The sequence below is a fragment of the Caretta caretta genome, chromosome 21, assembly GCF_965140235.1.
Source record: "Caretta caretta isolate rCarCar2 chromosome 21, rCarCar1.hap1, whole genome shotgun sequence".
In the NCBI taxonomy this organism is placed as follows: domain Eukaryota; kingdom Metazoa; phylum Chordata; order Testudines; family Cheloniidae; genus Caretta; species Caretta caretta.
The window spans coordinates 8,453,891-8,477,055 of NC_134226.1; the positions used below are offsets into that span (position 1 = coordinate 8,453,891).

Sequence of the window (23,165 nt, forward strand, 5' to 3'; positions counted from 1 at the left end):
GAGGGACACCGTCAGAGGAATGGGAAAATGTCCACATGGCCATATCTGTGAGAAGGCATTAGCTTTGGCTAGTATTTGACAGCTGCTTCTGGACCTTGCTCGCAGATGGTAGAAGTCAGAACGATGGGAACAAACAGTTCAGTACAGTCATCCACATCTGAAGAGGGAGGTTGGAAAACCTTTTTAAATAAATTTTTTTTCATGGTGTGAGATTGAAACAAAATCAGCCACCACCAGTTTCCACACTACAGCTTTGCTCTGAGGTGAGCCTTTAAGTGCAGTCCTTCATCTCCGCTTCAGTAGATGATCAGTGACTTCACAAGCTAGTAGACATACACTAAGGACAGCACAATTACGTGTGGGCACATTTTATTCTCTTGATGCACTCGCACATTGTTTCTGCTCAACAGCAAAAGCTTTATTGATTCAAAACGTTACCCCTTTGTTTCCCCCGCTTTATCTTCCGTTACGTAGTTTCCCCCCGCCCCTTCCATTTCCAATCACAGCATTCTCTGCTTTGAGTTCCAAATTTTCCCAGAAGCAGCTAGTTGACAATTCATTCAAAAAAGTATTTTTTTCCTCCCCAAGAACCATATAAATTACATGCAAAACATCATACAGAGAGATTAAATATCAAAATGCAAATACAGATCAGGTGCACTTTAAGCTGGATTCTAGGTTATGGCAAACACACCAGGGTACATATTGCTTTGAAACCACCATTTTTTTTAATGTCATGCATACCACATAATATTCAGTCTTTTATTGTGTCTTTTTTTCTTCTTTTTTTTTTAAATACAAAAATACCAGTGCTTATTATACTAGTTACTGAAAAAAAACTCAAATTCAAACCTGCGTGCTTTTTTCAAAAGAAAGATTTTGGTTATTTTGTTGTTTTTTTTTTAAAAGAGAATCAGATAAATATATACATACAAAGTATATTTTTGTATATATATTTATTGAGGGTTAGGAAATAAACTAAAGGCCATTTTAGCCATGGACTTTGCTGAAAGGCTAATTAACTTAACATCCCAACCACAGCCCCCTCTGTGTGTGTGGGGGGGGGGGGGGGAGATCAGCAGGGACATCAGAGGCATAAAGCACAAGAGGTCAGACAGCGAGGAGGAAGAGATGGGCAGAATTACTGACAAGGAAAGGGAAAAGACACCATCATGAATAGGACAGCACAAGCCACAAAGCAGCATTGTTTTTGACCCACAAATCCTAGGTAAGCCTGAAGGAGTTATGGTCAGTTCTATCAGGCCAAAGTTATATTCACCACAACTACACTTAGCTTGTCCTTCTCTCAGCAAGATTTACGGCTGGGATATATGTGTGGGGGAGTTGAGTTTTCAGAGCACATTTCAGGAGATCCTTATGGATAGCTCAGAAAATTGGCAAATTCACAAGGAGGTAGGGAAAGCAGAAGATGAAGTCATCTAAGACTTTCTCACGGCACAAACAGAACTACCATCACCCTTCCCCTCCTCTTGGGGCTGTAGCTCCCAGAGACAATAGTCAACAGCCATTTGCCCCAAAAACACATGTGAAGGCAGAAAACCTTGGGATACATGAAAATCAAAGGCCGTGACTGTTTTTGGCGGGGGGGGGGGAAGGGTCCCTGCTTGGTGGAATGCTGGAAGAAGTCACTATAGCAACCGATCTTCTCGAAGATCCCTTCCTCAGAGGGCCTGATCCAGAACCCATTGAAGGCCGTGGGAGTCAGCCATGGGCTTTGAATTGCCTCTTCCCCAGCATGATCCAAAGTTAAACCTGCCACAAATCATCCATGCTCCCCACAGAGAAAGCTTCTAGATGAGGGACAGACTGAACATGTTCCTCTGCCCCAGCTCATTTATTTTTTACAGCCTACCCATGGCTAAAATTCAGTTTAGTATTTTTCCTTCTGGAGATTTTTTTTTTTCTTGTTTTGTTGTAAATGTTTTTCCTTAAAAACTTATTGCACAAAACCTTTGAAAATTAAAGTCAGATCCCTGTGCAAACAAACATCCCCCTTTCGAACCTAATCACATGATGAAAGCTCCTAGAAATGGATATTCACCATTGCACACAGGAAGTGATGTAATGTCTTTGGTACCAATCCGCCACTTGATTTAACAAAACAAAACAGACCCTACCCTTAAGAATTGGACGCAAAATAGTTTAAAGTGTTTTAACAACACAGCATTCCAAGGCAAGTTAACACGTATCACAGGAGATTACTTCATTTCCTGTCTGATATGGCACTACCTAATTCCCTCCCCCCGACTCGTTCTGTTGGCAGTAAAAAAAAAAATAAAATAAACCTCTCTCCATCTTTCAAGGCATGTTTCATGAAATTCATTTAGGCTACCATGCCTTTTAAATTGAATGCACCATCTCTTTCTCTCCCCATTTTAAGTTTCCTCAATAACTTAAGCCATAGTTAGCTGCTGCCAGTTTATCACTGAAACTAAATAGAAAAAAATATTACATAAAAAAGTATGCACAATAAATGCTTATACTTTAAGCAACCAGCCATACCAACATAATTTATATAAAAACGGTTCTGTGTAATCCAACTAACTTTTAGTACAAAGATGGCTGCTCAGAGAAAGGAAGTCGATTGGCGTCTGACCAATCCTTAAGTTACCTGTCACTTTAAACTGCCAGTCATGTGATCACATTCCATTGCAGACACATGATTTACAGCTTTGTTTTCCTTTAAACAAAATACATATGGCTGACTTAAAAATATCAGTTTCTGATCTAAAGAAAACTATATTTTTTGCATATTTATATATAATTTCCCTCCCCCGCCCCCCAATGATTGAAACTAGAACAAAAAATAAATTGACTAAAGGTAGACCAGACCCTCATGGTAACCTGCCAGTCAGAGACTTCTGGGAGTGACGTTTTAAGCGTTTACTCCAAAGTCCCCCCCCCCCCTTTTTAAAAAAAAAAAACAAAAACAGGTCTGAGGTAATAAAAAAACAAACAAAATCCGTGTCCCCCAAAAGTATTTAATAAATATTTACGTAAGCGCCTAAGAACACCGTATTTTCATCAGTTGTATTTTTTTGCAAGTACTTAAAATAGAAAAATGATCTTTTAAGCAATGTAAGCTTTAGAACAGAAAAACGAAACTCCTTTTCTCTTTCCCATCAGATAGGTCATGTAAGAGACCAAGAAACAGCTAAACTTCCCCCTTAATCCCTCCCAATTATAGCTCACATGAATGAAAGGAATGAAGGAAGCAGGTGGGTTTTTCTGGATGAAAGGGATGGGCTTTGATTTGCAATTAAGATGCAAAGGTGGTTATTTCTTCTTGGTATTGGCAGTTTGTGGAGCCTAGCATCCCCTCCTCTTTACTAGCCTTGGAGCAGAAGACCCTGTGAGAAGGACCTTTCATTGGTCTACCCTGAACAGATGTGGAATGAAGCGTGACAGCGCCAGGGCACGAGTCCGTACTGAGTTGTTTAAGGAACACTTATTTCTTGGCAAAGTACCGGGCTCCCAAGTGGCAGACGGTGCTTTGGGCAGTGCTTGGAAAAGGCACGGGAGTTTTTGCTGTGCGTTCTTTTAAAAAAAAAAAAAAAAAGAAAAAACACGTCACTCAGTAAGATATAACTGCTTGTTGGGAAGGAGACTGGGCAAAGGCCCCTGTCCCTTTTTTGTCACAAACCCTTTAATACAGGCAGTTGCAAGTGGGTTCTCTTTTTCCTTCCAGGTAGAGCTTTTAATTGAATAAGTGTTAGATAAGGGAGTAAAGTAGGTAACCTTCTACAGCATTTCTCAATGACACCAATCTAGGGCCAAACTCAGAGGTACAAAAGCACCCAGTGAAGTCAACAGGAGTTGCAGACATCTCCCATCACTCATGATTTAGCCCTTCCTTGTCTTCACAAGTGAGTTTGCTCAAAACTATTTCACTGAGTGGCTTCCCAGATGATCAAAAGCTCAAGTCCAGGCCTCTCACCCTGCCACAACCTAAATATCAGGGGACAAACCTAAAAAACCGAGAGCCACATTAACAATTAGCACAGGACATCCTGGAACGGATTTGTCCAGAGTAAGTTACATTGGCTATGACCTTAGCTTCGCGGATCATCATTTCTTGCATCTGTCTGTAGTACTGAGATGCAACAAGATCCAGGCAACAGGAGAGGCAAATTTGGGTCTAAGGTGGAGAGGGGACCTTTGTGACAAGGGAGAGTGGGGCAAAGCCTAGCTATCAAGCCTCCTCTGAAGTTCTGATGAAGGAGGTGCCCTTCCCTTCCCAGGAGTAAGACAGCCATGTTACAGGACAATGCTCCCATTTGCATCCAACCCTAGAGACACACAGACAGGACAATTCCATCATGAGGCAGGTATGTACACTGAATAGGATTATGCAGATATGGCCAATGCAAATATGGCCTTCCCTACTGCAGTCTCTCTTCTCTGTCCTAAGGGACCTGCAAAATCCAGCAGCAAAACCCAGCCTTAAGCTGCCCCAGCCTTCCATCAGCAGCTGGCACTCGATTCCCATCCAGACCCCACCACCGCTTTGAAAAGGATGTACAGCACGTGGTATGTTCTTTGGGATGAACCTTAGCCACAGCTAGCCTCACTCCAGGGCCAAAGGAATATTTAATCTGACAGTATAAAAAAAAACCACGCAAAAACACCTCTGCTTCCCAAAGTGGTTCAGAAATGATTTGCTATTCAATTACGCACAACTCTTGCTGACCATCATCATACAGTTCAAGAGCAAAACGATGCATTTAAAAAGTTCCGCAGAAAGTAAGACTTCTTATTTCCAGTCATTGCAGTTCTTGGAGAACATTCCCAGCAATGGTGGCAGCATCTCCCATGGGACTTTGTAACAAAGCAGGGTCTTTTTCAAATCACATCTTAGCCAACATATTTAAGACTCTTAAATCACCCTCCTCCCTTGTTTTTAATCACAGTTAGCATGTTGGAAACAGAGAGAGAGAGAGAGATACAAAGACAGAAAAGTAGTAAAGGTTAGGTACCATTTTTTCAAGGTGGAAGACTGGTTTACATGCTCTAACCATCAGAATCTCCCGCAGGGAATACCGGTTTGGTTTTTCCCTTTCCTACTCTTTAACACAATTCAAGATTTTCTTCCCCCTGTTCAATTTTTAAATCTGTACCTTCATGCTGCTGCTCCCCCACCCCCAAGTGTGATGTTACCAGGGGTCAAATCCCACAAGCTAAAAGACCCCCAAGTCACCCCACAAATGCACCCTCAGATGGCGAGCGTGCATGTAAGACTATTTAAGACAATCTGAACCTTTTCTTTTAACATGCATTTTTCAAAATGAAAAACCCCTACGGACACATGGAACCCGACTCAAGAAGAAATATCAACTTGTTTCCCACCTGGGCGAGTACCCACTGCAAACAGCACCCTCCCAACTCCATGAGACTCTGGTTCCTGCCGCTAAATCATAAAAGGAAAACAAAATTGTATACATATGAGCAGTTAACATGAAGTGACCGCTCTGCAATATCAGTTATCGGTGCTGATATCACACAGGACTCAGGGTGAAGGAAGTATCAAAGTTCAAAGGTCAAACCGATGATTCCAGGCCGTCTAAGGGGCTTTCAAACTCTGGGACGGTGTTCTCGGCTAGATCGCTGTCCACCGCATTGTTATTTTGGTTGAGGGAGAAGGATTCACCTGGGCTACTCCCACCTTTGTTTTCGAGTCCATCAGTCTTGGAGTCTTCTTCTGCGTCGTCGAGGAATGGGGTTCGAGGCTCGTCTTCCTCCAGGATGAACTCAGGGTGAGTTGAGAAGTTATGAATGGAGCTTCTGGATTCGGGTTTCTTGAGGCCATCGTATAAAGAGCTACGGAACGCATTCACCACTTTGATCTGTCAGAAGGTTGGGGGATAAACAGAGAAGAGGTGAGAGGCAGCCATAGGGAGATCTCAGGGACTTTAGGTGAAAAATTAAAAAAAAAAAAAAAAAAGACCACCACCACAATATGCAACAAAACTAAATAAAAATAAGAGAAATTATGGGAAACTAGGATGGCCACATGGATCAAATTCAGGAGTAGGTGTGTGATGGGGCAACCGACTATGGGGCGACTTCAGAAGCTGTAAGAAAAGACGAACATTTCCAAACAGATCACTTTGAAATGAATGGAAATCAAAATGCATTAGTTCTGGTGTGTGCACGCACACGCTTCCGTGTGTTTAACAAAAAGGACAAAATAAAAGTGGAAATACAACTCAAAAGAGAGGTGGGTTAGACACACAGTGATTTGGCTTCTAGGCAAGTGGGAAGTGATGCATTTTTAGTTATTTATTTTTTTAAACCTATAAAAAGGAATCAGTTTAAAGGTGTCATGGCTTCATCAACTCCGCGTGGAGCGGCAGATCCAAGCAGATGGCACTAACAACAAACGTACCCAGCCGAGCATGCAAGGAGGAAACCAAAGCGGTGCGAGTTTCCACGTTGTAGTCTAGATTCTGGTCACGAGCTTCTGATCCTTGCCTGTGCCAACACGTTTAAGGCCAGCGTTTCCAAAAGCAGCCGCTGCTTTCAGGTGCCCAGCTTGACATATGTCGGACCTGGCTTTCCAGAGACGTGAGGTGCCCACAGCTCCCATTCGCTCCGACAACAGTCATGGGGGCTGAGCGCTTCTGCAAATCAGGCCCTCTGCATCTCAAGTTGGGCAGAATTTATAAAGGAGCCTAAGGCATCCCATTCACAAGTTCCTCAGGTTCCTTTGAAAATCCAAGCCTGAAAGCCTAACGCTCTCTTGCCCCACCGTGCAGTCAAGTCAGTTTATTCGGTCACAGGTTTAAGGTGCAATTCACATTTTCAACACACTAAGGTGAAGTAGGCAACGACCTGGTTAACGCTGCATTTTTGGCGACGGTGACTTCTCTGCCTTGCGGGATGTGGCAGGTTTCCATGGTCACACTCACCCCAAACCCGCAAAACCGCACGTGTGCGTGCGATGTAGGTCATTCCATTGCAGCCAATGCACATACATGGAGCGCGGAAGATTGCATCCGTTCCCTTGAATGACTTGTACGCAAGGAACACTCAGGGTGTATGCATTCTAAAGGTCAGTTCAATGAATGCATCCTCGTACATTTAAATGGCTTCTATAGAGAGCTGACAAACCAGAATCACTACTCCAAACCCTCACAACCTTGAGAGGGCAGAGAAAAGTGCTATCCAGATCCAAATTGCACCCTGGTTTTGCAAAATAAAATGCTACCTACTTGTTTCCCCCTCACCCCCAAGTATTTCTAATTAACCTCTGGCCACATTCCTGAGTTCCCATGCTGTCAGAGTGCTATGCCTCACATTGCATGAATTACTCCTGTCCACAGCTCCCAACCTTCCCCCGCCAACGGGCTCTGGAGAGTGCTGGGGGTCATGGAATTGCAGACACTGGTTTAGCCTAGACATCAGCCCTCATTGAAAGTTACATTCCAAAGATGTTCATCATCCCATTACAGTCATGACCTGCTGCAACCCACTGGGTTCACTCCTTCCCCCAGTGAGTGGAGGGGGAGTTCCAATCAACCATTTGTGTTGGATGGAAATGGAGCAGATTCTGTTTTTTGAGGGCAGAAAGGATCATCCTCTAATTTCACCTCCTGCATAAATTCCTCAATGAAAAGGTCACTCAGGGATTCCTGAAGTGGAGGGAGTTGTTAGCACTCCAGTGTACTCTCAAGTCACTGCTTTAGATCGCTTTGAGCATCCCCCACCAGCAGCAGAGATCTGTGCCTTCACCCAGCCCTGAGTCACCTTCGCCCACTGCTCTGAACTCACCATCTAGTCAGTTTCGCCTACCCGCTTTCAGATGCTGCCTGTGGAGTTAAGTTATCAGCACAGTGCTCTTAGTCCTCTGGTACCTAGGCTGGCCCAGAAGGGGTAGCGTGGAGCACTTCATTAAAGCATCAACACCTGTGAAGATGCACATGCCTGCAAGAGCTCCTTGCTTCAGCCTGCACCACTCCACTACAGCAGCCTCCAGCGTGTCTCAACACCCGCCCTACGTCCCAGCTAAATGGACAGAAAGCAAAGGAGGAAGGAGAAACTCAATTCCTCCACTCGCAAGTGTGCAAACTTTCTCCACTGTACCTTGGAGAAAAGGCCATCGATCCTGGTAAGTCAGGAGGGGACACCACCACCCACCCCTCATGAAATTCACTGGGTTAAATATTGGTTACTATTTCACTAGCAGACTCAACTGGAGACACCAGCCAGAATCCCTCCCATCACCACCTCCCAGACACCCAAGATAAAAACTCCCCAAAGATCTTTGGTGTCAGCACAATGACAGCATGCCAACATTCACAAAGCATAAAAAACAAGGCATTACACAAAGGGAAGCGTGAGATGAGACCCCCCTTTCTCCCCCCCCCAACTTTACAGGCTCACAAGTCAACCTATAGGATGCCCGTGTCCCCCACTTTAACAGAGACATGCTTTTGGGCTGGCATCTCCACCCGAACAGATGATGGTGCCCCCAAGCCTCAGGATAATGACCCATGAACATTTTGATGGAACATCCTCATTGACACCAGCATGAGGAGGGCTTTGAAAGCCAAAAGCTTTTAATCTATAAAAGTAAAACAAGCCCATTCTCATGTCACACATGGACAGATAAGAACACAAACACACCGGCTTGCAGTGGCCGGAAGACAGACAAAAACACACAGATCCGGGGGAAGACTTGAGCGTCCACCTTCACAGTGGGGAGCCATACGGCCTAACCTGTGAAAAGGGAAGGTTATATCCAGGTGGACAACATTGGGACAGCTGTAATTCAAAGCCTTCTCTCACTGGAGCACGTCTGTGATTGATGGATTGGGTGAAGCAGCTAGAGAAACCCAGATGCTTTGGGTTCCTTCCAAGCTGAGCAACCTGGTACTCCCATTTCCTTTTCTTAACCCCAATCGTACCACAAAGCTACCGAGGAACAGTAATGTAGAGCTGGAAAAGACCTAGGCCAAAAGGCAATGGAGGCCAGTTTATTTATATATAAGGGGGCAGAATATTCATGGATTCTACTGGAAAAGTTTTTGGCCTTATTGCATACCAGGACATTAGTCCATCTCCCAACCATTACAGGATTATGTCTGTATATTACCCCTCCATCAGCCATGGCATGAAGCCATCAGAATATTTAACATTACTCCTCCTCCTAACTTTTAGGTACCCTTGCTTGAGGGAGTTAGCTGTGCTGGCATTAGTGCCAGAAAAACCCACTTCTCTGAAGCCTGAAGTCCCCCCCCATCCCTCGCAAAAGTGAAAACAAAACCCCAACCCTGTTCGGTGCACACTCTGATAACCCCAGAAACAAACGATCGACACACAGACCTCTGAGAAATAGGCACTGCACCGCTACAAAGCGCAAGAAACAAAAAACAAGCCAGCCAACCAAGAATGATAGGTCTGCATAAAACAATGAACGCTTAGAGATTTTCCAAGCAGCCCAAGAGATTTAGACACATTCCAAACGTGTGGCTAAACTCCCTAGACTGCTCTGAAAAATCCACGTGCAGCAATAAAACTAGTGCCATCACTTGCTTTTCAGCTTTTAACACAAGTGAGTAACCTCCCCTAACAGCATGGCACTTTGTCTCCGGCCTCTGGCTAGATCACATGCAGAGGTTTATCAGTCCACTTCTTCCACAGAGCGAGCACAGCTGCTCCTTTAGCTCAGACAGAAGAGGCTCGTGCTCTGAGATCCAAAGTTTCTGGGCTTTAACTGTGCAGGCAGCGACCTATCCAGGAGGATAATTACAACTGGTTGGTCCAGATGTCCATGTATGGTTTTGGCTCCTCTAACATGTTAATTCCCCACTCAGCTCATCAAGGAAATATTTTGTTGCCTTCCCCCATGCAGGCCCCATTATTTCTGCGGTTGATCATCGTAAGAAGCTGTCAGCAGAACTAACATAAAACCAATGCAAATTCCACTTTGTTGTTAACGGATCTCTGAGTAGGAAGACAAGCAAAGGAGGAACAGTTTAGGGATGGGTTCACCAGTCTGGAGAAAATAAAAGTCCATCCAAACCCTTGCTCCAAACTGGAACCACATCACTGAGGGGTGAAACATTTCACTGGCTTTTTCTCATTGTGTTTGGTTTTCAAGCATCTACTCAGCACTTCTGGGTTCAGGTGCAAGTTCAGAAAAAACTGCAAGAAATGTTGTTCTTGTTATTTGCAGCCTAGCTAGAAGCAGGATTTCTGATGCTCCTTGCAAGAAAGCCTTTCGGTGCAAGACTACCCAGCCCACCTTTGCCTCAGGTTCGGATCAAGCATCTGAACTTATCCAGATGATCCCCCCACCCCCCAATTCCAAGCCGTAGGACGTTTGTCCATGACTAGTGAGTTTTCAGAGCACTGCATTAATTATGGCCACTTCATGGGGAGTGGAACAGTTTAAGAACTTCCCATGCAGAAATGTCGGCAATCCACAGGAGTGGCTAGAGTCTATGCAGACACACAAAGGGTGATGTCAATGACATGTTTCAATTTCTCTGAAAATGAACACCCCCTATCTTCCATGCCCAGAACAAGGACCTGCTTTTCCTCTTGATTCCAACTTTTCCACAGCATTTCAAGCATCAGCTACATTGGGAGTTTGCCCCAATTCCAGCCCCTGGACTAGGTGAACCCAGGCAAACCCCTAGGTCAAGCTACCGCTTGTACTGGCCAAGCTCACCGCTCTTTGAAACAGAGATCAACAATGCAAAGGTGTGGCTTGCCCTTTACTCTAGTGCTTTACCCTATTCAGCCTTGGTGGAGCTGGGACACCGATAGCTGCAATCAGGGCAAAAATTCCCAATGGAGACACAGCCTAAATCTACAAGCCACCAGCTTTGGTTCACTCATGAGGTCTCCCCTTTGTTACATCACCACCCAATTCAGGACTGCTGAGATCTGGCACTGTAGGACTTTCCACCAGGAAGTAATAAGGGGAAAGACAGAGCGGCTCAGTTAATCTGTATTCAGGGATACAGAGTTTTTAGAAGAAGAGAGAACAGCAGAAAGGAAGTAGAGCCAAGTCTAGATAAAATGGAGGGAACCCTTAGCAACCTGGTTTAGCTTTTGGGAAAGTTGTTATCTGGTAGGGCTCATCGATTCCCTCCCGCAATCAAGTAGAACATTAATCAATGAGCAAAAATGGTGTTTTGGTGGAACACATTGGCATCCACTATGTTTCCCTCCCTTTGCTGGAGCTCTATTGTGTGGTTAAATATATTGATCATCCTCCCCCAAACTGAGCAGATTCCCTTCTGAGAAGCCCACTACGCTGGTGCATAGAGGCTCAAGTAAACAAAAAGGCAAACCCCTATAAATTCACTAGGTGGAAGTCTGACTCCACTGAATGACAAAACTCCCACTGACTTCAACAGGGCCAGGATTCCCCCCCCCCCACAAACTTGGTATCTAAATTTGCAAAGCGCTTGAAGATCTATGGATGGAAAGTACCATAGAAGAGCTAGGCATGATTAACTGTGCACTCGCAACCTTGGCACGTTCAGTGCCAGGTGTTTCCACATGTAAGTGGACAGTGAGATTCTATAAACATTTTTAAAATCAGCTGTCTAGGTGATCTACCTAATTTGCACATACAGGGTGAAATTCAAAGGCCCAGAAACAGGCCTACATGCCAGTAGCATCCCATGTAACCCCCAATTCAGGAAAGCACTTACACATGTGCTTCCTACTTAGGACAGCATTAAATAGGGAGGTCATTTGTCTGCTTATAAACCAGGCAATCCTTTTTTGAGGTGGTTTGTCCCCATCCGAGACAAAACTGGATGTGGTTTTGTCTTGTATTGGACCGGGGATGCCATAATTAAGTGCATGCTGTCCCCCCACCCCCAGCATGTCCTCGTACGGACTGTGCGTGCAAGGTCACATTGGTGGGGGTGGGGCGGCACGCTCTTCAAAATGGCAGCCTCCCGTGTGGCATGACCTCACATGCAAAGTCATGTGGAGGGGGTTGGTGCCATGCAGGTGGTGGTAGGCCCACACTGTGCCCAGAAGTACTGGACCGTTCAATATTCTGGACACGTGCGATTGGCCCTATAGCATTAAATGATGCTTCACTCTCAAAACGTCCTCAAGGCCCACTGACTGCGATTTAAGCACGTGCTTAAGCGCGGACCTGATTATGGCCCTAAGACCTCGCAACATTGCTTTGTGGGGGGAACTTAAGCAGTAGTCCTCTGCACAGGGCTCTGTCAATTCCAGTGACTTGTGGCTCACGCAACATGCAAGTTCTTGTGAAGGCCAGTCTGGGGGCTGTTCAACTACAAGTTAGCGCTAAAGCTAAGTGGTCCCGCTGACCTCCAACAAGCCAAGACTTAAGGGAAAACACCAGCTCAGAGGATTTGAGGAGAGCCAGGTCAGAAATCCTGACTTGTGGAAAGAATGGCTTCCCTCATTTTATTGGGGGGGGTCCTTCGTCCCACATGGTTCTTTTAAAGAACCTCAAATTTTGCACCCATGGGAAGGAAAAAAAAACATCCATCAAAATCCTGCAGGGAGGAGAAAAGATAAAAGAAGCAACAAGGAGGAGAGAAGGAAACAAACTGGAAAGGGTTTTAAAACATGGTTAAAGATGCAACAGCTTTAAAAGAAACAAATGGCCTCTCCACCCTGCCCCTGCATCGAGACAGGGAATCATTGGGCCAAGTCAAGGATAAAAGAGGAGGAAGAGAGAACAGGTTTGGTTAGGTCGATGCAAGTGCTTTCTCGTGGTTATTAGGAAGTCATGCATTGTAATAGAGACTATCACTCACTGCCCGCAGTAGGAGATGCAGCAGCAGCAGCAGCAGCAGAGGTGGTGGGAGTGGAATTGACGGAGGAAAGAGCTACATGGGTTGGGCTAGAAACATGTTTTACATCGTGGTGCTGGCTCACGATGGAAGGCTGTCTCCTGAGGGCTCCCTGTAAAGAGGAGGCGCCGGTCTGGAATGTGTAAACTACGTCCATCTGTAAAGAATCAGAGAGTGAGATAGCTTCGCCCCACAGTCAGAGAACAAGAGGAAGGGGGGAGGGAGGAGGGGAGGCTGGGCAGACAGGGACAGACACAAACAAGACAATAAGGAAGAGAGGATGGAGGTGGGTAGGGAGAAGAGCGGAAAAACCCATTTCAGATTACATTCCCATAAATACAGTTTTGGCAGGTGATCCAAAAGCAGAGACATGGAGCAAAGATTAGACGTTAGCTTTCAGTCTTTCCCTCCCTCTCTCTGTAGTTTGCATCAGGTGCAATCTTTACAGGCCCAAAGGAGTCGGGGCAGTGAGGGGAAAGGATCTAGTATATAAAGGCAACCTGCAGGAGGTGCGGAAAGAGAGACAGAGAGCGGGAGGGGATGGGTGCAGGTGTGAGCTGGCAACTGATACAGTGTGCAGCCTGTATTCTAGAAAACGGCAATGGGATAGAAAAGCATTTCCAATCAGTCAGGTCTTTCATTGGACTGAGTAAGAGGCTGACTCCGGAAACACGCCAAGCGTCCACAACTCCCACTAAAGCCGAAAGGGCTCACAGATGCTCAGCCCCTCTCAGGATCAGGCCCTGAACCACCCAGTGATTTATGCAAATGCCCTAAATATAAAGGAAAAACAAAACCAAACCACAACAGCTATGAAATAAGGAAGCAGCCGCAGCATCAGCCTGCGGACACATTCCAAGGAAGGAAGCTCAGAGCAGTACCAGTTACACCTGGGGATTTACATGGCGCTGAATTTTGACTCTCCTAGCTCTCTCTTGGTCCATACAGGTAGAACCAGGCGGCTACGTGTCCCTGCAGCTTCCTTGTGTTTCTGGCCACTGCCCTGGTCACGTGATCCTTATTAAAAACGGTAACCCCAAGGAAGGGCATGCAGCTGCCCAGTCCATCCTAGTGGGTATTCCATGCACTGCTTTGCCATTTCCTGGTTTCATTCTCATACTGCGATGCAGGCACGTTTTTCCTGCGACCAGCCAGGGCTATCATGAAAGAATCACTGCAGTTTTCCTTTAAGGCACATTTGTTTAGGACACTCCCCTGGAAGCCTAGAACTCCAGGGTTTTGATCTCCAGGCGGGTGTGCTGGGATTTGCAGGACAGACATACGCTGGAAAGAGCCCAGGGCTTTGCATAGCGTTGCAAAAGCAAGTAGCATTTTTCATGAGGCAAGAACGCAAAGCTTCGTCAGTAAACGGGCTCCAGTACGGACACATGGGCACTGCATGGTGGCCACTGGTATCGCTACCTCAATTCTTCCAACTGGTTTGGAGGCAACGCCTAGGACCTGCAGCACCTCTGCAGCACTACATTACAGAAATTTCTACCTACCGTACTCCGGCAAGTCTGGATCGTTCTTGTAACGGGATGGTATTCCCAAAGGCGTTATCACGCGGCAGGCTAGCTTGAGAAATTAGCAAACGCAGCCGGTGTCCCAATGACCAGCAACATCTGACCCCAAGGCAATTGGTTTTCCCCATATCCCACTGCAAAAATATCCCAGTCTGGCAGATACAAGCCAGCACTAAAGCTTAAAAGAATAGGAGCTCAGATGACAAAAGTCACATGTTGGCTTCAGTCATATGTACCCCCCGGCTTGTGTTTTTCAACACACAACTCACAGTGACCTCAATGTGGGCCATGCTCCAATATATATATATTTTTAAACCATATACACGTGGCTTTGGTGTGGATCACACGCATTTCCTGTGTGCTGCAAAAATAAAAAAAGTGTCACACTTAGGCTGTGAGCACCACAATTTCCACATATGAAACAGGACATGCATGCGAATCCCACATGGGCACATCTCCCAGTCCAGTGGGCTTAAGGAACCTTTTGCTGGTTGGCCACTGTTCTGGAAGCAGGTACCTACACTTTAACAGTGCCCAAGCTTTGTGAATCCAACGTCCATGAGAATACTGAGGCCTCATCTCGGCACCTCTGTTCCATGGAGTGGCCCCAGCCCCCCTTGTTTCTTTGAAATGCAGCCACCCTAAAATTCTCATTCCAAGTGTATCACATGATTCTGAAACACACAAAACAAACACTGCTCCCTTCTTATCCCTTGTATGTTTAACAATCAGATGGTAACTCTGGCAGGGTCCCTAGGCAGGAGAAGTGGAGGTGGTCAGATTGGTATCTTCACATTCAGAAACCTCTAGTAGCCTTTGTGGTGGAAAAAAAGGTGAACATGGGGTGGGGTGGGTGTTTGCTTGCTTGGGCAGGGAAGAAGAAACCACTGTACAAAGCCAAGAGGATATAGCCTGGCCGATATGGGTCTCAGGAGATATTTCTTCTTGGGTTTATAATAGCTTCCATGTGCCACACATGGACTTACTCGCAGATATTGTCCTGAGCTCCCACCCGAATGACACCTCCTCCCGCTTCTCCTCGGAGGAATTTCACTCTGAAATTCCCACCGGACTCGGATGCCAGAGGGAAGCATCCCCAGCCCCTCAGAACCCGCTCTGGTAGTGCGTGGTTTTGTCAAAGGCAGGAGAGTTGGGAAGGAAAAATAAATGCGTGACAACCAAAGGCAGCTCAGCAGTTATCCCACTCCCTTCCCCCTCGTGTCTCATCACTGGGCTCTGGTTCCTGGGAGCTGGGTAAAGAGCAAAGGGAAATGAAAGGACTGGCCCTTGCTGTGCCTATGAGGCTGTAGTGGTAGGGAGCAGACAGACTCCTCCAGGCAGGTAAGTTTTCCAGAGGCCTTTGAGGAAGATGCTTTCTGGCTATCAATTCCCCCCTCAGACTTGTTTAGCTGGAGGCAGGGCAATGGCGACGCTCCAGGTCGACAGATACTAGGCCCCGCTCCAAGGGGCTGAAAAGCCCCTTCTATTCCCAGCCGGACAGCTCATGCTATTAGGCAACTGCCCAATCTGCAGCCAGGACACCAGAGGGCAGGGGAAGAACGGACAGGCCAACACAAGGGAAATACCCAGAGCAGATGAGGAGGGGGAATGAATGTGCCACTTGCAGAAGAGCGTGAATTCTTTGTTCCTCACATCCACGCTGAATACATGAGCTTCCTAGCACGGCATTTGACCCAGGAAAGCAAGGAGGAGAGCCCGCTGCTAGCAGTCTGGGAGCACGCTTCAGGAGCTTGCAGGTCATTGGGCATTGCATTCCTCACTTTGGTCTTTGCCTCCCACCTCTTCATCCCCAGCCTTGTACCGTCCCAATGTGGGGCAGGAGGTGAGCAGGACAGAGAAAGCCTCTACCAGCATGGAGCAGAGGGGGCCCTGGGGGTAGGGAGCGGGTGCTTAACAAGAGAAACATCGAGAAGGGAATGGCTGGTAGAGAAACGTGAGCAGCTCGTGTGCAAGCTGTATTCTCCAGGATGAGACGCTTCCTTTCAGGGGGAAAGAGCAGAGGAGGGTCCCAAGGACAAATATGCTCTTTGGCAAAAACAATTAAAAACGGTCAGTGAGATTTTTAAAACTGCAACGGAAAAGAAAACTATTAGAGAAACCAAAACTAGGCTTCTTTCCCTCGTACAATTCTCCCCTTCTAGCTACAGCATGGGGGACAGTAGATGGAGAGGCCCATGAGAGGGGACTTATCAGGAGACTGGGGGAGTAGCAGGGAAGAGGAGAGATAAATAAAACCAATGGGGAGGGAGTGTGAAAAGTCACTGTGGTACGGGTCACCACCACACTGCGAAGGTGGCCAGAGCAAGAGAGCGTGTTGGCTCCAGAGTGGTGAAAGCCAATAATGCTTGTGCAAAATAGCTGATGCGGAAAAGCCCCAACTTCCCTGCTAGGAACAGAGTGGGCACTCAAGAGTGGCAAGTCCCAACAAGCAGCTCCACCACTCCACCAAACTAAGCCAGCCTGGCTCTGCTGAGCTCGGGCTGCTGTCCTCATCTTGAGTCTGGGGTTTGAAACAGCTTGATCCAAAGGCCGCTGAAGTGAATGAGAAGAGGACATGTGGGGAAGGGAAAGGGGTGGAGCTTTGATCCCTATAGAACGGGGTTCTTACACACCTGCAATGCAGAAAAAAAGGAGAACACCTGGGTGCTAAATGCCCCATCTCCCGCAGCATATTCAACTCCATCCCAGACTGCAGGTAGACAGGCCGTCCTAGAGCAGGATCTTTTGTCAGGGCTTGACTAAGGCTGCCCAGCATCTACTTCCCACTAGGGGAGCAGCCATCCTGCAGACAATGCTTAGAAAAAGGCCCACTGATGTCCATCCAGCTGCACCATCCATGGTTGCAAGGTCACCTGCCCAAGCCCCATTAACAGAGGGCCATGCAGCTCTGAGCCTGCCCCCCCCAGCTGTGCAAGGCACAGATCCCTCCCCACAGTAGCTACAACCCCCCCACTCTCATTGTAGCCCTGGCCCCACTGGGAATCGGGCGTGCTATGCACACACGGCTAAGCAGCAGTGCATGCCCACAGGCCTGGCTCACTGATCAGAAAGGCCCTGGCAGTGGGAATTCTAGACCCTGGAGGGGCTGAAGTGTCACCGTGGCCACGAGGAGCTGCACAGGGAACAGGATGGCACTCGATCTCTTCGGCCAGGGCCCCTGGGAAAGCAGGAAGCGGCACTTCAGTGCCCCACACAGTACCTGAGTCTGTATCCTGTTGAGGCCCCTGAACCACAGAATCTGCCCCCGCCGGAGCTCCATTTCAGCATGGTCAATCTCATCCATGTCCTCCGGCAGGTCCTCTTCTGGAATATCCTCCTTGGTGGTACCATGTCCAGCTTCCTTCAGGAACTTCAGCTGACTGGTTGGAACACTGCAGATCAGCTACAGAGACACAGGAAACCATGGGTTAATCCCTCGCCATCACCTGTACCGACCTGGGCATGACACACCTGCGCTCCCCATCCCCCAAGAGTCCCCCGGCAGTATTGCTCAGGCTGGCTCGCCTGCAGCCCCAAGTGGCTCAAAAGGCAGTAGTTAGAAAGAGGGAGAGCCCTCATCTGCCAGCCTAGAGCAGCACTCCCCTCCAATGCTTTATGGCAACCCCCCAGGGCATATATGGGGTGGGGAAAGAGGGTGTTCATCTCACAGCCCCAGCCAGAGGACGAGAGCTCTCCCTCTGTTTTGAGCAGAAGGAAGCAAACTTGCGCGCGGGGGGGGGGGGGGGGGGGGGGAGAGAAGAGAGAAGAGGAGGAAGTAGGGAGACACTAACTCCTGTATAGAATCATAGAACTGGAAGGGACCTTGAGAGGTCATCTAGTCCAGTCCCTTGCACTCATGGCAGGACTAGGTATTATACAAATGTGTGTGTGTAGATGGAGGGATAGTGATCCAATGTTTCCATTGGGGCTGTGGGTTTGGAAATATACCGTGGGGGTGGGGTCATCAGCCCAGCCCTCACCTGGCCCCAAAGCAGCTCTCCAACACCGATAAAGATGCACCAGAGCCACTGGCTCAGGGTGAGCCCAGAGCAGCTGAACGGCTTCCCACCAAACTCCACGATGAGGATCTGCAGTGCAGGAAAGAAGAGCACACGCCGGGGGGCTGTTAGAGGGGACACGCAGTCAGAGAGGTTGCGTAGCATTTGGGAGTTTCTTCCTCCTCAAGCGGCCGGTTCGGGATGCTTTCAGTGTAGACCAGTGGTGTCACTGGGTGCAGGACAGCAAAGCTACAACTTGGGGGGCTGGAAAATGCTAAGGATTTCCCACCAAATGCATTTGGAGGGAAACTAAGTATTTGCCCCTTGAAAATGTTCAGTTTTTTTACTCCACATCACCCCCATTTAAAAAAAAAAACGTTTTCCGAACTGTTTTTCACTGACAAACCAGAAAATTTCAAAACTAAAAAAAGCTGAAAAGGCGGTTTCTCATAGAAAAGAAATTTCCACTGTAAGAAGATTTTGACTAGTTCTCCCAATCCTGTTCCAGTTTGCACCTGGGTCGGGCCAGTATATTGGAGCAGGTATTTCATCCAGACCCAGAAAAGGGTCAAAGAAACCACAACAACTTGTGCTTTATCCTCTTTCATAGCCCAGTGTCACAACACCGAGCAAAGGGCATCATCTGGACAGCTCTGGAAACCCACTCTCCAATAAATGCTCTTTGCAGCCGAGCTCCCCAGATGCTGTGAGAGGAGGCTTCTGCGCCACACACCCAGCCACTCTCAAATTTTCCTCGTCTCAAAAGGGAGTGGCAGGCTTAACAACTAGGCACACGCCAAGTGTTTTTACTGAAAAATGGACAAAATTAACAGCCCAGGCAGTGGCCTGTACAGGATGTACAATTCAGAGCTGTAAAACTCCAAACCCCAGAGCAACAGAATGGAAACTCTGCATGCTCATCCATGTCAGCATCTGGCTGGGAGTCGGGCCAGAACCAGAACCTTTTATCTAGCCCCACCTTGACTGCAGGGCTCTGGATAAAATGGACCCTGAATCCAAACTACTTCTTGGTCAGGCAAAACACAGTTTTCAAGGCCATTTCTAGCTCTATCTAGGGGTATATAGACCCATCACCGTAGTATCTGAGCAGCTCATCAGCATTAATGCATTTATCTTTGCAACACCCTGCAAGGTAAGGAAGGACCATTATCTCCATTTAAAGGTGGGGAACTGAGGCACAGAGAGGCTAAAGAACTTGCCCAAGGTCACAGAGGGTGTCTGTGGCAGAGCAGAGAATCAAACCCTGCTCTCCTGAGACCCAGGCTAGTGCCCTAACCACTGGCCCATCCTTCCTCTCTTCAGCACGCACTGTCTATCTCTAGTCCACACGCACCCACACTGCTCTCAGCGCCCGTGGCTGTTACCTGGGCAGCAAAGGTTCCCAGCACCACCGTGCAGAAGATGGGATTCCGGAAGATGGCATCAAAGACGTTCCTCTCGCCGTGAATCTTGCGAGCATTGATCTCGTTGAACAGCTGCATCATGACGAAGGTGTTGAAGACAATGGTGTAGTGTTCGGAGGGCGGGGAGTGCAGTGGCGTGTTCCGGCCACTGTCAATATCAAAGAACTTCTCACCTATCAGACAGGAGGTGAAAGAGAAACTTGGTGGGTCTTTTCCCTGCCCCTTCATGCATAACCTGGAATTTGAACGGACACTGCAGAAGGAGAGGTGTTGGCGCCGTGTTGGTCCCAGGATTGGGGAGAGACAAAGCGGGGGAGGTAATCTCTTATCGGCCCATGGTTCCTACACATGCCTATCACACCACCATGCGGTGGACCTCACCCAGTGCACTAAATGCCCCAATAGCAACTCTGTAGGTGACACCAGACCATCACTACGCTCTTGAATGAACTCGCACAGGAAAATGATAAGACAAACACACTGCATCACCTGTGGGTGACCACTTTTCACAAAGCGGTCACTTGATCTGTCCTCATCCTCAAAGGAAACCTGCAAAACACCTTGAAAAGAAGAGACTGGACATTTAAGTTCACTACTCTGCTAGACACTAAAAATCATGGACAGAATAGAAATACTGGATTTATGGCCAATTACAACAATCTGCAATCCACTCCAGTCCACCCCGCTCCACCCAGCTACTTCTCACCCCGCCCTCCTTCTCCACCCTGTGACTGGAGGGGTGGAAACAGGCCACTTCACCTTGAATGGTCCTTGAAAGGCGTTAACTATTTATGCTAAACAATCTGTTCCACCTCAAATTTAGCAGGGACACTGAGGCTGTGTGTACACTACAGATTACTTCGGTATAAGTTATGTCACTCGGAGTGTGACTAATACACACCTCTGAGTGATGCACGCCGGTGCAGACAGTGCCGTCAGCAGGAGAACTTCTCCCATAGCTACCGCCTCCTGTGGAGGCAGGACTCATTAAGCTGACTGGAAGGCTCTCCCCCGTTGGCTTAGAGAGTCTTTACCGGAAGTGCGCTGTAAATGATGTCGTGTAGACATAGCCCGAGTCACTTTCCCAGCCCTGAAGAAGAGCTCTGTGTAGCTCAAAAGCATGTCTCTCCCCCACAACAGAAGTTGGTCCAGTAAAAGATAGGACCTTCCCCCAGTTTGGCTTTCTAATTGCAGGAGAAGCTGGATTATGGAAACATGGGGGGTGGACAAAGGGAATGTGGGGAAACAGATGCCTGTCTCAGTTAGTTTGACTGAGGGCACCAGCAAAGTGCAATGCATCATGGATAAGCCAGGCAGAGCCCATTCAGACACCTGGATGTCCCTGCGTTGGGCCCCACAGGAGGCACTGGAAGTCTTTAAACAGATGGGAATGTAATGCCATACAGGCAGCCATGGATGGCCACGTCCTTCCTTCATCCCAAGAGGATCAGCAGCAGCTCCCTCCCCCATCTCGCTGCCCTCGGCTCCCTGAGGTGGAAGCTTCGTGTCGGGGACGGCAGAGCGCCCACTGCGTTCTCGGCCTACATGAGGCGGCTGTTCAGAACGGGCGGTAGCTATGGTTTGTGTTGTGGATGCTGACTCACTTGGCATTAGACAGAGTCCCACCAAGGTCATTTCCACACAGCCCACGCAGCAGCCACCTGCAGTAGCTGCGGAGCAGGGCCAGAACTGAACGACCAATCTCGGCGTTTAAGGTCCTATAGGCTTATTACGGATCCCGGGAGCCAATCCATCTCCAGCAGCAAAATAAAAAAAAAAAAAAAAAATAGAAGTGTTCATTTCATTAACCCTTTACTTAGTGGAGAGCTGAAAAAAGGAGCCACTTTCTTGGCTACAGCGTGCTCTCTGCACCCAGTAGATTAGATTCTGGTGCAGACAATGGGATTCACTGAACTGGGGTCACTGTAGGTGGGCACATGCCCAGCTGGATTAGATAGACTACCTGGATTTACCTCTCACTGGTTTAGAGGCAGAGGGGGTGGCTGGTGAGGAAGTTCCCCCTTCCCTATGGCCTCAGAGACTCACCTGCAAAGAGCAGAGTGAAGATGATGGTGAGCTGGTACACTGCGTGCCCCAGGATGTTCTTCATCATGGTGCGGGAGATCAGGGGCTTGTTGCGGCCGTACGGCCGGCGCAGCAGGAGGGACTCCGAGGGGGGCTCTGTGGCAAGGGCTAAGGACGCAAAGGTGTCCATGATCAAGTTCACCCACAGCATCTGGACGGCCTTCAGCGGAGAGTCCTGCAGAGGGAGAAGAATCCCCCGAGGAGAACGTGGTCTCTTTGCTCAATACATAAAACCACCACCACCACCTCTGCCGCTCACTGGATGCTTTGTCATGATTATTTTATCTACCCCCACCCCACCCCCAAGGTCTCTTGGCAAATCAGCAGCTAAGCCAAGGACTCCTGGCTTCAAGTCCCATCCAGCTCTAAGCACTAGGTTGCTCCCCAGGCCTCCTTACCTGTGTGATGCAGGCTCCTGTGAAAGCGACGATGACGGCCACCACGTTGACGGTCAGCTGGAACTGCAGGAACTTGGAGATACTGTCGTACACGTTGCGGCCCCACATCACCGCCTTCACAATGCTGGTGAAGTTGTCATCCGTCAGGATGATGTCCGAAGCTTCTTTGGCCACGTCTGTGCCTGCGATGCCCTTGAGGGGGAAACAGAGTGTCGATGAGTCATAAGAACAGCCATACTGAGTCAGACCAAAGGCCCATCTAGCCCAATATCCTGTCTTCCGACAGTGGCCAATGCCAGGTGCCCCAGAGGGAATGAGCAGAACAAGTAATCAAGTGATCCATCCCATTGCCCATTCCCAGCTTCTGACAAACAGAGGCGAGGGACACCATCCCTGCCCATCCTGGCTCATAGCCATTGATGGACCTATCCTCCACTGAATTTATCTAGTTCTTTTTTGAACCCTGTTATAGTCTTGGCCTTCACAATATCCTCTGGCAAGGAGTTCCACAGGTTGACTGTGCGTAGTGTGAAAAAAATACTTCCTTTTGTTTTAAACCTGCTGCCTATTAATTTCATTTGGTGGCCCCCTAGTTCTTGCGTTGAGGAGTAAACAACACTTCCTTATTTACTTTCTCCATGCCAGTCATGATTTTATAGACATCTATCATATCCCCCCTTAGTCATCTCTTTTCCAAGCTGAAAAGTCCCAGTCTTATTAATCTCTCCTCATACAGAAGCCGTTCCATACCTCGAATCATTTTTGTTGCCCTTTTCTGAACCTTTTCCAATTCCAATGCATCTTTTTTGAGATGGGGTGACCACATCTGCACACAGAATTCAAGATGTGGCTGTACCATGGATTTATATAGAGACACAATATGATATTTTTGGTCTTATCTGTCCCTTTCTTA

General features: G+C 47.8%; 1 protein-coding gene across 4 annotated transcripts in view; it reads right to left on the bottom strand.

The window, feature by feature from the left end:
* Window positions 1–352: 352 nt before the first annotated feature.
* ATP2B4 (ATPase plasma membrane Ca2+ transporting 4) overlaps window positions 353–23,165 on the bottom strand; it is a 100,165-nt gene continuing 77,352 nt past the window's right edge. For 2 of the 4 annotated variants that reach the window (XM_048826306.2, XM_075121959.1), the window contains exons 16-21: window positions 22,253–22,444; window positions 21,816–22,029; window positions 19,731–19,942; window positions 18,328–18,435; window positions 17,568–17,750; window positions 353–5,864 (exon numbers count right to left, since the gene is read on the bottom strand). In XM_048826306.2, coding sequence (XP_048682263.1) covers window positions 5,559–5,864; window positions 17,568–17,750; window positions 18,328–18,435; window positions 19,731–19,942; window positions 21,816–22,029; window positions 22,253–22,444 — 1,215 coding nt within the window. In that variant the 3' untranslated portion in view covers window positions 353–5,558. Of the gene's footprint in view, window positions 5,865–12,785; window positions 12,979–17,567; window positions 17,751–18,327; window positions 18,436–19,730; window positions 19,943–21,815; window positions 22,030–22,252; window positions 22,445–23,165 lie in introns of all 4 variants that reach the window. The other 2 variants (XM_048826312.2, XM_048826310.2) reach the window with 2 other exon arrangements.